The sequence below is a fragment of the Thunnus albacares genome, chromosome 4 (genome assembly GCF_914725855.1).
Source record: "Thunnus albacares chromosome 4, fThuAlb1.1, whole genome shotgun sequence".
NCBI lineage: Eukaryota > Metazoa > Chordata > Actinopteri > Scombriformes > Scombridae > Thunnus > Thunnus albacares.
In genome coordinates, this window is record NC_058109.1 from 2578116 (window position 1) to 2594960 (window position 16845).

General features: G+C 39.1%; 1 protein-coding gene across 2 annotated transcripts in view; it reads left to right on the forward strand.

Moving 5' to 3' along the window:
- The window catches only part of LOC122980362 (poly(rC)-binding protein 4-like), a 179759-nt gene that overhangs the window by 79007 nt on the left and 83907 nt on the right, over positions 1–16845 (forward strand). Inside the window, exons 3-5 of one of the 2 annotated variants that reach the window (XM_044348301.1) lie at positions 11406–11745; positions 13656–13679; positions 16246–16278. In XM_044348301.1, coding sequence (XP_044204236.1) covers positions 11611–11745; positions 13656–13679; positions 16246–16278 — 192 coding nt within the window. In that variant the 5' untranslated portion in view covers positions 11406–11610. Of the gene's footprint in view, positions 1–11405; positions 11746–13655; positions 13680–16245; positions 16279–16845 lie in introns of those variants that run through there. The other variant, XM_044348302.1, reaches the window with a different exon arrangement.

A 16845-nucleotide genomic window follows, 5' to 3' on the forward strand; every position in this document is an offset into this window, starting at 1 on the left:
TGATCATATATTATATATTTCACACTATCATAGCCGAGTTATCTTAAAGACCCAACTTCTTATAAACTAGAATTTTAAAATACAGACTCACCCCTTATATTTTTAGCTCTAAATTGACCAGTAAAAAGTTACTTTTAGCTTTAAGATGTTTAAAGTGAATCATGACTACTGAATGCACCGAATGAACTTTCTATCTGTCTGTCCTCTCCTACTTTCTATTTTAAGGTTTGTGTCGCCATCCTGACATTTCGGCTTTTCCACACTTTAGCGTTAGCATCCTGCCTTCGCTTTATACCACACTGTCAGCAGTAGCATCCTAGCATTAGCTCGTCTTTGTAATTACAGTGATTATCAACAGCACCGGCAGGGTGGAAGAGACTTGTGGCAGAAAAGTGACCTCTCTCTCTCTCTCTCTCTCCCTCCTCATGTCTACTTTGTGTCTCTCGCCCACTCTTTCTGCTTATCTGTGAGTCAACCAGAGTTTAAGTGAAGATTACTTTAAAATTTGGATCTCTTTTTTCCTCCCCTTCTTCTTCTTCTTCTGTCTCTCTTTCTTTCTGTCACTCGCCCCTCCTCTTCCTCTCGTTAGATTCTGTTGTCTTAAAATAGAGACTGTTGTCACCCTCGCTGAGATATAACACACACACACACACACACACACACACACACACACACACACATGCACTGGCAGTGATGTCACTCTCTCTCCCAGCTATCCCGCCATGCCATGACATCATCGTCTGATGCCATTAGTCACAGCACACACACACACACACACACATACACACCCAAGCATCCACGTGCACGATCGCTCACATGCACAAACACACACACACACACACACCGTCAAACTTTTACACTAAAGCTCTTTTCAGACATGGAGAATGTAACACTGCTGCTTCATCAAGCTTCATTCATTCAGACGGAGGCGTCTTTCACATTAAAAGCTGCTTCTGCCTTTATTCAGACATGACAATACGTCTGAGACAATATTCAGCACCTGCTGTACGAGAGGGAGCAGACAGAGAGAGAGAGAGTGTCAGTTAAAATGTTATAATAGAAAGGAAGCCAGACGTTTTCTTCTCTCTCAGGCTGCATCACTCACGGATTTTAAAGCAGCTGTAATCAATATTTTTAGCTTTAGCATTTAGCAGCTAAAGCGCCAGATGTTTCCCTTCACGTTGTCCACTCCATTTGAGAAGTTGACATTTGGAGTAAAGAAGGAGAAAAAAGAGGTGAAATCCTGCTACTATAGTTTGTTTACGTAGCCTCCGGAGCCGGAGGAAGCTTCCTGAAGTTGACCAATCAGAACAGAGTGGGCTCATTGGGAGGCGGGCCTTAAAGGAGCTAAAACGGCCTGTTTCAGACAGAGGCTGAACTGAGGGGCTGCATAAAGGACCAGTAGAAGATAAATAAAGAGTTTTTAACTGGAAATCATGTAAAGATATTCCAGTAGAGCCCCAGTATATAAATATACACCTGGAAATGTGCTGAATATGTCCTCTTTAAGTTAGCTTATCTCAAAGCTAGCATTGAGATGTTAATTTATTACAGTGACACGTTGCACATTTCTCTCTCTGCATATTTGACTTTGTTCTGCTGTGGTCTTTATGTTCATCTGACTTCACTTGTGTCGTGTTCAAAGTTTCAAAGAAACGTTTCAGGCAGGTCCGACCTCGTGAGATTGCAGTCATGACTTTTACGTAAAAGTGACTCAGATGCTTATTCAGACACACTCACGCTCTTAAATCAACACACACGCTCATAATCACAGCCACATGCATGCACACGCATACAGAACATCATAACAGATACACAATTTCTCCCACAGGGTCTTGAATTGGACACGCATTCAATTTTACAGGCGTGTTGTCCTTGACATCTCTGGTGACCATTAACCAGTGACATGATTTAAATCAGCCGGCTACCATTTTAATCCAATCAGCTTTAAGGAATGAGTTGTTGGCTCAGCGTTTAATCCAATCAGTTTTTCGAAATTAGTTGTTGCCGGCCAGAATCAATCAGACCTGCCCACCTGGTAATCAAATCCAATACCATGATTCACCGTATGGCCGTGAAATATATTCAGACTGTGTTCCGCCTCGGTGTTTCTGTTCTCTGATTCTCCTCTTGTCTTCCTGTCTAGAATTTCTTCATGTGCCTCTCTTTGTGTTTACTCCCTCTTCATCTCTCTCTCTCTCTCTCTCTCTCTCCCTCTCTGTTTTGTATTCACATTCACACAGACTCCCTCTTCCTCTCAGGTCATCTCTTTCACAACAATTTTCCTTGACTTGTTTTGGAGACACTGATATGAAAGCAGCTTTGGTTGCTGAGTCCTGTGGGAAACTGCTCATCATTAAGAAGGGAGGACAGCGTGTTGAGGTATCAGGGAATAATTTAGGAGACAAGTCGCGGATTTCAACCGCTGGCGTCAACTGCTTGAATAGCTGTATTGTCCTGAAACAATACTGCGATGATACCCAACAGGGAGGGAGAGCACCTGGTGTTTCTTAAGTATGTGCAAATATGACCACAATGCTAATAAATTGAGAACACTTTCATAGCTAAACTAAATACTGGGACAAATTATTACAGTTAATGATGAGCAATACAATAATATAAAATATTCCCTCTCTCCTGTGTAGCAGTTACACACAAACTGTCTCTTTATAAAGGCTAAAAGTTTAGAATTATTTGCTTCATTTCAGCAGTAATAGAGCTCTGGCCTTGAAGGACGAGAATGTTTTTCTGCAATTGATTTTTAAAAAGAAGACGAAAAAGAAGAAAAAGCTCCTTTAGACGTCAGCGATGTGGGACAGAATTTATGAGAAGGTGATGTTTGTGTGTCCATGTGTGTGACTTGTCATCATCATCATCATCATCATCATCATTATTGTCATTACAATCATCATCACTCCCATACATCTGTAAGATTTACATAATTCAAACGTTTAATGTGGTTTCAAACAGCCTACGAGCTCTTATTTTTACAGTCTTCGTCATTTCTGCTGGTGTGGTTCAAGTTTTGGGAGTGAAGAGTTTTTATCTCTTAGGAGGACAATGCATGGATTTACATTCATTATCCAAAGATTAATCACAAGCACAACATGTCTAACACCAAACTTTACCTTTACTGCCCTGGTGAGTAATTTCAATCAATATTTTTCACCCTCATTCCAGTAATAATTACAGCTAGAATGACCTGTTTTTTGTTGCGCCTCTTCTAAGTTGAATCCCATCTGGAACTGTACTGAACTGGTTTTTTTTGCCAACTTTTGACTTCAGCTTGGAGTGAGATTTGTTCCCATGGAAGGGGGGGGGGGGGGTGAGCATTTTTGATATGTACTCCAGATATTAAACATATTTTTCTTCAAAACATAGAATAAGACATATCTATGCTCCTCACCGTGTCGCTCCCATCATCTGACACTCCGGTTTTTGTCTCTCTGGTCGATCCAAATACAGTGGAAACCGTCTTATAGTGATCACGGTTACAGTGATCAACCGCTTGTATACATCAAAAAGCTCGGGACAGAATCATTCTTATACAATTTTACCTTATTCTCATAGTTCAGGTGTATTTAGCGGCTGTGGCACCATTATCAGGCGTTGCAGCACCTCTGCAGGGCTGCGTGGAGGTGCAGGGTGTGGGTGTGTTTATTTGTAACCGCCGTGAAACAATCAGAAAATAACGTTTTATTCCTCTCCACATCCACTTTCTAGCTCACTCGACCACTGCTTCTCTCTCTCTCTCTCTCTCGTCTTTTTTAAAATGAGACGGGAAGCCGTCAGCAAAGCCTAACTTTATTTTTAACGTTATCAAACGAAGAGCAATTTCCTCCCCTCTTCCTAGTAATGTTTTTGTCTGCCCTCATGACAGGGTTGTGCAGCGTTACAGGTTGCATTTCTCCAAAAGTTGATTCTGGTTCAACTTTCTCACTGCGGCGCACCCTCAGGACAGGAAATGATTATTAGATGAATGACTATTTCATATTTGAAAAGTTTTTCATCCCAATCAACCCTGCTCTGCCTCAGAAACAGCTTTAGCTAACCTGGTGACCTGAGCTCAGAGCTGCACTGATTAGAGCCAGTTGTGGTGAAGCACAGTCTAGACCGTGTTGGACACTCTGTATAATGTTAAATTATTGTTATATTACTAGATTACCCTGATTACTACTTACCAGATTACTTACTCTGAGCAGCATGCAAGGGAATAAATCACAATATAATAGATTTGTGTATATTTCTGGCTTCCCCCTGATGGTTTGAATAACTCGCTGCTGCACGGTGCTGCTGTCACGCTGTGCTGCTCTGTCTTGTCTGTCTGTGCGCTGTCAGTGTTCTTTTTTCATACTGCAACATTATAAGTTATGAATTTGTTTTTCAGTGTGTGAGGAAATGGATGTGTGGCGTGAGAGCGTGTGAAAAGTGTCAGTTGCATGAGTCTTACGGTCGATGTGAGAGTTGGCAGCCCTGCTGATCTCACTTTAACCATAAAGAAATGATATGCACCATATAAAAACAGAAAATATTTCATACTGATAACAAGCTGTTATTACTATAGAATCTTTAATGCAGTTGATCTGCTCATCCATAAGGTCTTATTTTTGTTAGTGCATGGACATTTGTCATTACACTCACTTTGTAACCCCAGCCCTATATATTACGATTAAATCTCAATAAAGAAATGTATCCCCAAAAGAGAAAGAAATGATGTCTAGATGTCCTTGTACTTTAAAGTTTGTTCTTTTCTGCAGGAAGACCTACTTTTCCTCCTATTGCATCCTTCACTGTTCGGTTCCATTTGTTATGTGTGAAAATGAAGAAACCGCTTTTGCTAATCCAATAGAAACATGCAAACACCAACATATACAACATATTTAGCAACTGATATAATGACAGAAAAAACATAAACCAGGAGACTCTGTAAAATCAACAAATAAGCTGTTGTAATGTAACTACAGGTAGAAAGATCCATGACCTCTGCTATATTTTAACAGATGTTTGTCCCCACAATGTGAATATTACAAGTCTGCACACAGACACACACACACACACACACACACACACACACTCACACACACACACACACACACACACACACACACACACACACACACACACACCACCCACTCTCTCTATCAGTGCTGACCTCATGCATGGCTGATTCATGGCTTATTCCCTCGAGTCCTTTTCTACAAGGACAGGTCCATGGAGATGTTAACTCTGTGTGTGTGTGTGTGTGTGTGTGTGTGTGTGTGTGTGTGTGTGTGTGTGTGTGTGTGTGTGTGTGAGTGTGTGTGTGTGTGTGTGTTTGTACGTGACTCATAGTGGGGATGGGAGACCTGGTTTTTAACCCCACGCTGAAGCATCTCAAAGAGTTTCAATAATTCATATGTTCTGTATTTGCATCTGTCTCTCTCTCTCTCTCTCTCTCTCTCTCTCTCTCTCTCTCTCTCTCTCACACACACACACACACACACAAGCTTACATGCACATACACACATACACACATTACCCAGAAAAAAGTAAATGCATCTTTTCAAATACATGCAACCAAGCACATACTGCACACACACACTCCACTGCACACAAATACCCAAGCAGTCCGACAGACTACACAGAATACACAAAATTTCCAGACAGTGACGTGCTTACATGCTGTTTTGGAACGGTACATACTGGAAAACAGAGTTTATTACTCTAAAATGGATCACTCTAGTAGAAAAATAACCACAAAATATTTTTCTGGACACCTTTTGGCTTCAAAGTAAGCATAGGATTGCACATTTATTGCATATTTCAAGTTCCTTCTCAAAACACACACACAGAGACAGGCATTTTCCTGTTCCTCAGTCTTACTGTACAGCCTTCTGTCTTTTATTGAGGTGAGCTTACTTTAGATTTATTGCCTGGATTTTGAGTGAATTTGTCTTTTTTTGTTTTAATATTTATTTATTTTTTCTGTGTTCCTTTGTTATTAATGTTATTATCTTTCATAGGGGTTTTGGTCTGCAGAAAAACATTGCTTGTTGATAGAAAACCTTTTACAGTTATCTCCTTAGCAGCCATATTGAAAACTTTATTGGCAAAGATTCAAGGTCAAAACATTTTTTTTTTCCTGTTGCTATGATAGTAAATGATCTTTTGGTGGTGAAAGAAAATGTTTAAAGAGTTTTTTTTAAAAGTAGAAAAGGGGTTTGGAAGATACTTTTAATAATTACTAAACAACACTAGCACATAAACTTCTAATTTCACATATCTGTGGAGCCGTTTCTAAACAGACTAACGTGACCAAACTCTTCATGATGAAGGAACATGTCACCCAGTTTTTGGACAACAACGGAGGAATAAGATATATCAGGCTTTACTTGTAAGATACACTTTGACCATTGCTCTGCAGAAGTGAATTCATCTGAAAAGGATGAGACACTCGCTTAGACAACCGTTTCAGCCACTTCTCTCTCTTACCAGGTGGTCGTATAAAGCATCTTCTGTCATTCATCTTCTCCATCACCCTCTTATCTCCTCTTTTTATTATTCTGTGCTCTCCTTCCACCCGTCTCTTTCGCCAGTTTTCTGTTTCTCAGGTGGTCTCTCTCTGAAGTTAAAGCAACCTCCCTCCCTCTGTGTGTGTGTGTGTGTTATGTTGTCATGAGACGCTACTCGTCTAGCGTGCCAGACAGCCTGCATCGCGTTTGTGACCTACTTTGGCTCAGAGTGTATATTTTTTATGAGATTGGGAGATCCAGACGCTCACAGTGCAAATGGAGATGCATACTGAAGGAGTCCACAAAAAAAACACACACACTTTTAAGAGCATACAACAACCAAATCCCCTGCATCTACACTCCAAAACACACACACACACACACACAGGTATATACATTTGAAATTATTGAAAGGATAGCCCCTCGAGATGTAGCATCTCGTTTTCATGGGAGATCCTATAGACACAAATACAAAACACATACATATAAACAAAAACAGCATTACATAACAAGCATACACTCTAAATACACAGATACAGACACATCCCCGGCCCTCAGCTGTTGTACAAGAAAAATTACAATGACCCAGATAATAAATCAATTACATCAGCATGACGAGCAATTGAAGCAGTTTGTAGATTGTAAGTACACACAAATTAGAAGTATAAACAGATTGTTTGAAGATGAGAAAATAAAGATGTCCTGAAGCAGTGGAAAGAGGTAATAGATCTCAGAAAAAACAGGAAGGTTTTTCCAGTCGGATGAAGCTTTTTATTGGAAATTATCTGCATTTGACTTCTTTGAAAATTCTGGATACAAAAAAAAAAGAGGGATATTGCATGTCTGAGTGGATATGAAACTAAAAACTGCTCTACATTGGGAGGACAATTAAAGTAAACACATTAGAAGATGAACTGAACGCAGTGAAATTGCCTTTTAGATTTAGGCTTCAACCAATTAAACAATTCATACATGAAACAATGGCGAGTTCTATACGGACACCTCAAAACAAATCTATATAGGGAATTATATACAACATTAAGGGGCCTAAGATGAGTGTCAGAGGTGTTCTGATGGATGATGTCGGTATATTCAATAAAAGGTCAACGGAGAAATTATTCTTTTCCTGAATTGAAATGTAAAACAATTAATTGATAGATAAAGTGAACTCAGACAACCATATGGTCTTATTTATTATAAAAAATCAATGTGGGGTTTAAAGGAGAGCTCAGGGTGAATCCAAAGTCCAAGATATTTGAACAGATCAACTTTCTCAAGGGGTGACCATCAAAATTAATATCAATGGCCAAAGCGCAAAACCTCCTATCTGCAGAGTTTTCTGATTGGCGGATTTCACTTTGGATGATGAGAACGAGGAAGGCTGCTCATATTCAGACTCTCTGCTAGATAATCCCGCCCTTCGTTGTGACAGAAAAGTCACACAACAAAACAAAAACACAACGCAGGATGTGTAGAGAGGCTACAGCACGAATCACTGAGCATTCATTTCCAGCGGACGAGGAAGCAAATACACTGAATTTAAGGAATTCTGACCCTAGTATACTACAATGTAGTAACTATTACATTTACTACATCCTTTTACCTGAAAACAAACTTAATTTTATTTTTAATTTAATTTAAATTATTAACTGAATTTAGAGCATCGTTTTGTAGAACCTCTTCCAACTTGCATCAAGTGCAAAATCTCCAATCTGCACTTTGCGAGGCATTAATACCTAGTCGGTATTGTTAACACATAATATAATAATATAGTTCTAAAACAGTGTATTATGTGTTGGGTATCCTTAACAAATAGCATTCTGCATAAAAACAAGTTTTTTTTAGTTTTCTCAAAAAAGTGCATTTTTCAGATCGGAGGTTTTGCTCTTCAGCCGTCGATATTCAAATCAAAGGGATATGAACGACTATGTCATGTACCAAACACCACACTGCAGGACTTCTTCTTATTCAATACAAGTTTGTTACTATGAAACTAGGTTTGGACAAAGTTAAAATCGAGCTGTAAAGAATTCTGGATTTGTAATATATCAGAGTTAGAAGTGTAAATAACAGTGTCATCAGCATAAAGATGAACAAGACAATTTGAGCATATTTTAGGTAAGTCATTCATAAAAATAGAAAAAAGAAGTGGTCCCAAGGTGGAACCTTGTTGAAAACAAATGCTTTTAAACAATTAAATAGTCAGATTTAGAGCCCTGAAAGACAACACACTGACATCTATTATCTATTACGGGTTAAAGCAATAGTATAGAGCTTATACAAGAGGAGATAGTGATCATCCATATCAGAAACCTCGGAAATATTGATAGAAAAAAATTGCACCTGTGAGTTGTCCCTTATCAAAGGAAGACAACACATCATTAGTGAATTTTAAAAGAGCCGTGGTGAAAAGTTAGATCTAAAACCTGACTGGGGTGAAGATAAAATATTGAACAGATTTCTGTACTGTGATAATTGATTAAAAATTGTTTCTCAACGATTTTTGCAATAGTACAAATAATAAAAAATTAGTCAATAATTATTAACATTGGGTCTCGACCTTTGAAAAGAAGGTTAACTCTGACACAATTCCATATGGGAGGAATTCAACAAGTAGACAGAGACAAGTTAAATAAATCTGCAAGAGGATACATTACTACATGTTTAAAAATTTGGCTTCCAAACCATCTGGACCAGCACTACTACTTTCTTTTAACTCACATAACACATGAAAAACATCAATAGGCAAGATTTTTCTAAAGGAAAATGAACCATTAGGAGTAATGGAGTTTGATGAACCAGGTGTACTGTAATAATTATAGTGTTGAGAACCACAGGTAGACAACAAATGCTGATTAAAAGCATGAGAAATAAGTAAAGGATCAGAAATAATTTCACTTTTAATTTGTATCCGGTTTATGAAGCTTTAATTAGTTTTATTAAGAATATGGTTCAATTTATGAAGCAGTTCCTCTGTTTATTCATCTGCGTACCTTATGTCACTAAGGATGCTGGTTGGCATAGAGACAGAGTCCTGAAAGACCGATGCTCAAGCTTACACAATAATGATCAAAGTACAAGACGTACATAGAAGGATGTGTACGACACACACTCGCCCAGGTGTATACATACACCTCAACATACACATAGGAGAGTGAAAACGTCTCTTTGGTATGCAGCAGTGGCTGAAGTCTGCTCTCTTTTGCTCTCTTTTTTTATTATTTGAAGGGGGCTTTGAGTAAAAGGAAATGCTTAAGTATCATCACGCTTGAGTGGCATTTCCATGGCCGAAAGCTTATTTAATTCAGCCCCTAAGCTTTTTAAACAGAGTTCCCAATTAATTTTTAAATTACTGCGCTGACTTGTTGACTAGCTTCTGACACTTGAGAAATTATGTTAATTTCCACACCTCTTATTGTGCCGGAGTCAGCTCGCTCCTGCAGTGCTTTCAGAATGCTGCTCAGGATGTTGAATCAATGAAATGCCTCGTAGGCCTCGTGGCTATGGAGCCAAACACGCTGCTGGTTTACAACGAAATCACTCACACACACACACGCATATACAAACACACACATTTGTCAGCTCTGAGCTTTGGCAAACACTTGACTATGTACACCCACAAAGTGCAAATGAGCACGTACTCACCAGTGTTGTTTCTCTACTTGTAGGGACCTTAATTGCTTTACAGACAATTCAATCTAAACTGTCAAATCCTTTTTAATGGAGCAGTATTTGGGTCGTGCTGGCAGCATGGCTCTGTGGATGTCAGTGTTGGTGTGTCTGTTGCGCTCGTGCACCACTTTGGTCGAGACTGAAATTTCTCTGTAACCACTGGATGAAGTGGCGGGAAACTTTGTACAAACATTCATGGTCCTCAGACAATAAATCCTAATAACTTTAGTGATCCACTGACTTTTCCTCTGGCGCCACCAACAGGTTTTCATTTATGGTTTTAAGTGAAATGCCATCAGATGTTCATGCTCCCCTCAGGATGAATTAGAATCAATTAACTTTTCATGTAGCACCATTTAACCCTTAAAAAAACCTTAAAAACTAATAACATTGCATTGAGCCTTATGCTGTATGTAATGTTTAGTGCTAATTAGCAAATGTATTCTTTATTCTTTATTTGGATTTCCATCAGCTTCCACAAATTGGTCGCTAGTCTTCCTGGTGTCAATACAACAACAACTACAATAAAACAAACAGCAATTTAAAATGTAATTAATCAATACAACTAGAAAAAGCAAAATAAGCCATATATAGAGAGATCAGGAAATAAGTGAATAAGACAATACAAAATTATAATGAAAACAAAAACAAACTTGTCAAGATAGAGAACAGTTCTCATCATACAGTTTGTTTGTGGACATGATGCTGCCAGGTGACCAGTGCTGACCTGACATGTGTTAAACCTGTATAACAGAAACCAGTATATGCTCGATTTCCTCAGAAGAAGTGTGGTCTAGATTTTAATTTAGCCTCCACAGTTTGCCATGATAATCATTTAAGCATCTCACACACATTAGCACAGAAAGATCATTGAAGAACTAACCTGGCTGCTCTGTTCTGTGCAATGTGAAGTTAAGATAGTGAACATGGTGAACATCAGCACGCTGACGTTAGCATTTAGCTCCAACACGACTGTGTCCAAAATCACTGCCTCATTCATTTTATTTGTTTCTGAATCTGCATCTGCTGAGTCACATTAATCAACACCTGCAGCACAGCGGCTCTTACAAGCTGAAATTACTTGTGTTTTTTCTGTTGCATGTGGTGAGACACTGTGGATGCACTTACAGTACAATATGCAATAAATAAAATGAATCAGAAATGTTACATTCATGTGACCTGGAAACGTTTAATCATCACAATTATTTCTCCTCATCTCTCTTTTCTTTCTCCCTTCCACAGAGTTGAAAGAGAAACAGGAACGAGGATAAAACTCACCCCTGACACCGGCTCCACCAGCTCCATCCCACCGTTCCACCCCCAGACCCAACCTCCCCTCACCCCTCTCATAGCTCCAGGGCTCTCCAAGGGTTCCTCGCCAGGTTCTCCAAAGGGTTCTCTGTGGTGTTCTGGAAAGCTCCATTCGCCTCGGGGGCCTCGGACCTTCATGCGTCTCCCAGCGGCAGAGTCCACCCACACCTCCACCCACCACACCACCACCACTACCATGAGCTGTGAACAGGAGTTTGGAGACGGGGCCATGGGGGTCACGCTCACGCTGCGCCTCCTCATGCACGGAAAGGTGAGGAGGGAGGGAGACATGTACAAATATGTACAACTGAGGATCAGTCTGTGACTTTACTGCTAATATAAAAACTTCATGTACAGTATTTTGGTAAATATCAGTCCGTCTTTCTGCTGCTACTTCACCAGTCAACCAAATCTGACAACAAAGTGACAAAACATAAAAGAAAATTAAAGCTGCAAGCAGTGTTGGTCGGGACCTCGCACTCTGGCTCGTCTGGATCAGATCATTTTGCTTTTTAAAAATGAGGGATATTGCTTACAAGTGTGGTGTGCTTTTATTTTGAAAGTTTGATTGACATGTGTACTGTCAGGTGTGTAGAGACAATAAGTAACTGCAGCTGGACACAGAAAAATACTCATATATTTGAATGGAGAGTGTGAGCGAACCTGCACCTTTTTGAACATTTACTGCTTCCACATAGTTTTAGATACAAACTTCATTTGAACTTTAAATGAGTCACGAGACTTTGACCTACAAATCTTGAATTTACATGTTTTCTCTATCTTTTATTGTTTTTGAGATATTAGAGTGTGAGTTTTAAAGTCTTTTCTTGCTCCTCCTGTGATTTTATAATGAGTGTGTATTGCAGAATGTTTCACAGCACTGAGGGAGTGACATCACCAGGAGCAGTTGGAGAGGAGGATATTAGAGAACGCTTCTTGTGAAATATCCTCATAAATCCCATGACTTTGGCCAAATCTAACATTGAAAATCATTTATAGTAGGAAATTTCGTGGCGATTCCATTGATACAGGTTTGAAAGTGGTCAGACTTATAGTTTAGACGTCAGAAGCCTCTGTTTGACACAAAGTTCATGCCCATAGATTGCCTCCCCATTGTTTTACATTGTAAGGTGTGATGTGGCACTGCAACTTTGAGGGCTTATAAAATCCAAACTGTTCGAGTTATTACAAAGTTTTTAACTTTTTTCAGCACAGTGTCATAAGTCATCTATTAAAGTTTGAAGCCGATACCATTAACGCCCTCGGAGGAGATAGTGTTTGTTCGGGGGCCAAAACTGTGGCAAATTCTTATTTTGAAAGGCTAATTGTGGACTTCCTGTTGGATTTAGGTCAGGGGTGTATGATTTGTAGGTCTTGATGAAATGAATAATTGAGAATTGGTTTGATCTCTCTACAACATTCCTACAGGCCATGGCCGCCATTTTAGTTGCATAGATGGCACTAGAGAGCACATTACGGCACTTTGGGGGTCAATTTTTACATTTTATCAAATTTAAACCAGACTTGATGATGCCAAATTTGGTGAGTTTTTGAGCATGTTTAGGGGGTCAAATTTAGGTCTGAAGTGGCATAATAATAAAGAAAGAAACAAACAAACACACAAAATACAATAAATAGGGTCCTCTGCCTTTTGGGCTCTGTCCCTAAATAATTTGGCAAAAGTAACTGACTCACCGGAAAGAAGAATCATTGGCATAGAAACGTACTTTTCCATCAGATATGTAACATGTGTAACACGTCTACACAGAAATTGCTTCAGCTGCCTTTTACATGAATCAATACAGCTGGAGCATGTGACCCAAAGCTTATTTTTAGCTTTATTTTATCACCTGTAACTACAGTCGTTGTGTATCGGGCTCTGAGTGCTTCTAAAACTTGGGTGACCTACGCTCAACCCTGTACCTGAACGCCTCCAATGTTCAACATGCTGCTCACACTATGGAGGTCTACAGCACAGAGGAATAAGATATATCAGGCTTTTAGACACAGACTTGTTAGTAGATCAGTTCATTGTTGGTTTGGCTCCAAACATGAGATTTGTTGACAATAAGAAAAAATCGACAGCCTTATCGTTTAAGTGGCTGGATGACAGAGAGTGTATCTATCCATCCTTTGAGAGTGTTTATTTTAACATTCCCTGTTTGTGTTTTTCTCCCACAGGAAGTTGGAAGCATTATTGGCAAGGTGAGTTGCAGTTTCTACCTCATAGAGTGAACCAAATGCTTTCTGTCTGAATAAGCATTGGTCCACTGCATGAAAAAGACAAAAGCTTATCAGGCAATTTAAATGTCCAGTCTACCAGAAAGGATTTCTCTGGAAATAGAATATTATGTTTTTCATATCAGAACAAATTAGAGCACACAGCAAATGATTGTGTCTATGTTGAAGTCATTAACAAGAGTTTGTGAGCATCATTAGACAACAGTTACACATGCAATAAATTCTATATAGTGTGTTTTTTTTAAAAATCCTCCCCATCTTCAAACTGTGGTTTTCTAAAATTGGCATGCCGCTCAAGATAAGGCTCAGTGTAATCCTGCTGCAACGATATAAAGTTGCCATGAAATATGCATTATTAATGTGTAAAATTTCCAGTCAGGCCATGTCATTCCAATCTGTACTTACTGAAAAAGGCGCCGCTCTCCAGGGATGCGAGTCAATTTAACTGTGGACGTGTTAAATAAACCCCTGTAGGATTTTTCCAAATATATCACAGCCAAGTGAAGTGTGATAATGACCGCTGTCCTCACAGCACACTCACTAAACCCATGATTGAGGCTGATTTCCTTCAGCATATATTTAGATTCCCCCCCCCTCCTCATCACTTCTACTGTGTGGTCTATCAGCTCGAAGTGTCTGACATAATGATGGCTTGAGAATTACATCACCGTGTTACAGTTCTAGCTGGGGTCGTGTCAGTCTGTAGTCGCACCGCAGGAGCTTCACCAGCATTAAACAAGACTGAGCTGAGCTGATGTTCACTACAGTCGAGCTCAAACAGGCTCATGTGATACAGACAGCTGTCAAAATCAGGTATTATAGAAAGAAACATACATAAACATACCACATAAACATACTTTACATAAGAGCAGTCTTCCTGAGCACATTTCTTTGTGTTTAGTGTCATATTCATAGCATTAGACTCTCATATCTGTTAGCAGCCCCGGTGAAGCTGCTGCTGCTGGTGTTGCTGGTGTTGCTGCTGGGGGGCATCCCAGTGGCTGCTGATTAGCAGGTGGAAAACATCACTGATTCATTTCCCTCACCTGGATTTTTCCAGTTGAACCTGTGATATTTAAAGTTATAACCTGCTTCTTAACAGCAGGTTTCACCCTGGAGAAAATGCATAAACTGTTATAAAACAGTGTAATAAAAAAATAAAATAACTTGAAACAATCAAACTGTCTTTTAAAAGGAAATTATGTTTTATTTCCACCTGATGTATTTCCTATAAATGCATATTCATCCATGCACGCTGGTTCGTTTACATGTATGAGGTTGACTTTCACAAACTGTTCTGAAGAAACTAAGTGCAAAACATCCAAATAATATATTTTGAGGATTTTATTTTGATGACCAGTTGTATTCATTTGAATCCTGACAGTCCTGTTGCCTTTCTGCTTCCATTCTCTGACTTCCTTCTTCCATCCTGTTTATTTGGAAAGCTGTAGGAGGCTCAGCACGTTGCCTCGATATACATCGTTTTGCTGTTTTTGAGTCTGTGTTTCCCTGAATCTCTATAACGGAGCCGGAGAGCACAAAGTTAGCATGACACAAAGAGCCACGATGGACACATTGATGGGGAATACATCAGGTTGAAATAAACCAGAATTATCATTTAATATTCAGGTGTTTGTCTGATTTCCAGAGACTGTCCTCTTCAGAAAAAGATCATGTTAGTTTAACTTTTAGTCAAGTTTTGGATGGAATAATGTTAAATATGAGGACACAATCTCTCCTATGCACTTGTAAAAAGCTGGTTAGAAACCTGTTTAAGTGTAAACATGTAACAGACTCACAAAGATGCGTCTTACCAACAATTTCCTGGCATCTACTTGTGTCTCCCTATATTTAAACTTAAAATTTGCCTCATGTTCACACAGTCAGACTCCAGATGTGGGATGTGACACATTTTTTAAATCATTATTTTCATGAAATCTGTATTTTTTTAATTCTGTAAACCACTCATCATTTTAAATACATGTTCTATTTAAACCAAATATGTTTTGTAATATATTGATGAAAAAATGCTTCATAAATTGTTTCTGTGCCAATATCACCAAATCCAGTGTCATCAAATTAATACACAACAAAAAGTCACTGTATGCAAATTAAATCCTGCATTTGAAACCAGTTTACATGATCAAAAACAGAAGTAAAGCACAATTTGGGGACAAAACTTCTAATCTTGGTTTGTTATTTTCAAATCTTCTCATCATTTTTCTTCAACACTCCTATGATACCGTATTCCTTAATTTAGTGACTTTAATAAAGTTAAAGTTTATTTACATCACACGATATCATACAAAAGTAGTTCAAAGTGCTCTACAGAGTGATAGAATAGAAGAAAATAAGTTAAGTAAAGATGGACAGCATGCATGAACACCGACACACAAAAAAAAGATCAATTTGTTTTCAGCTTGTTTCTGAAGGATGATACAGCATTGCTGCTCTTTCTCCAGTTTTTCATTGAACTTTGGTGATTTGGAGGAAAAGCAAACTTCATAAACTTCCTCTTGTGTTTCCACAGAAAGGAGAAACAGTGAAGAGAATACGAGAAGAGGTAAGACTGCGTCTCCCACCCCCCCCCCCCGTCCTCTGTAATATTCTTTCATCTCTGCCGTCTTTTCCTATCTCCTATTAATCCACGATAACCCTTCGAATGCAGCTCACATGCATCCTGCTAATTATTACAGCATAATCGGGAAGCGGCGCAACACTGTGAAAATCCATACTAGTGCTGTGAGAAACAGGAAACATGGACACCAGATAGTAGCATGAAAGTCAGCTGTGTCCAACATGATTATATATGCTGTTAGTGCTTATTTCTGCTCTAATTGCATTGTACATAAAAAGATGCTTTTATCAGGAACGTGTAAGAAGTGTAGAAACTCGTCTCCTTGCATGTAGATGCTATTTTTAGGACGCGAGTTATATATGTGATGGTGTATTTTGTGTTTTTTGAGCACCCGCTGTGATGTTAGCTATGTTGACGTGTACATATTTAGCCGTGTTTGTTGTCAGAAGATTGTAAAATGGTAGCAAGGCTCGGAGCTGTAGGTGTGAAGCTTCTCTGTGGAATATATGTCCACTCTGCCTTCCCATCTTTCCCAGGAAAACAGAGATGCAA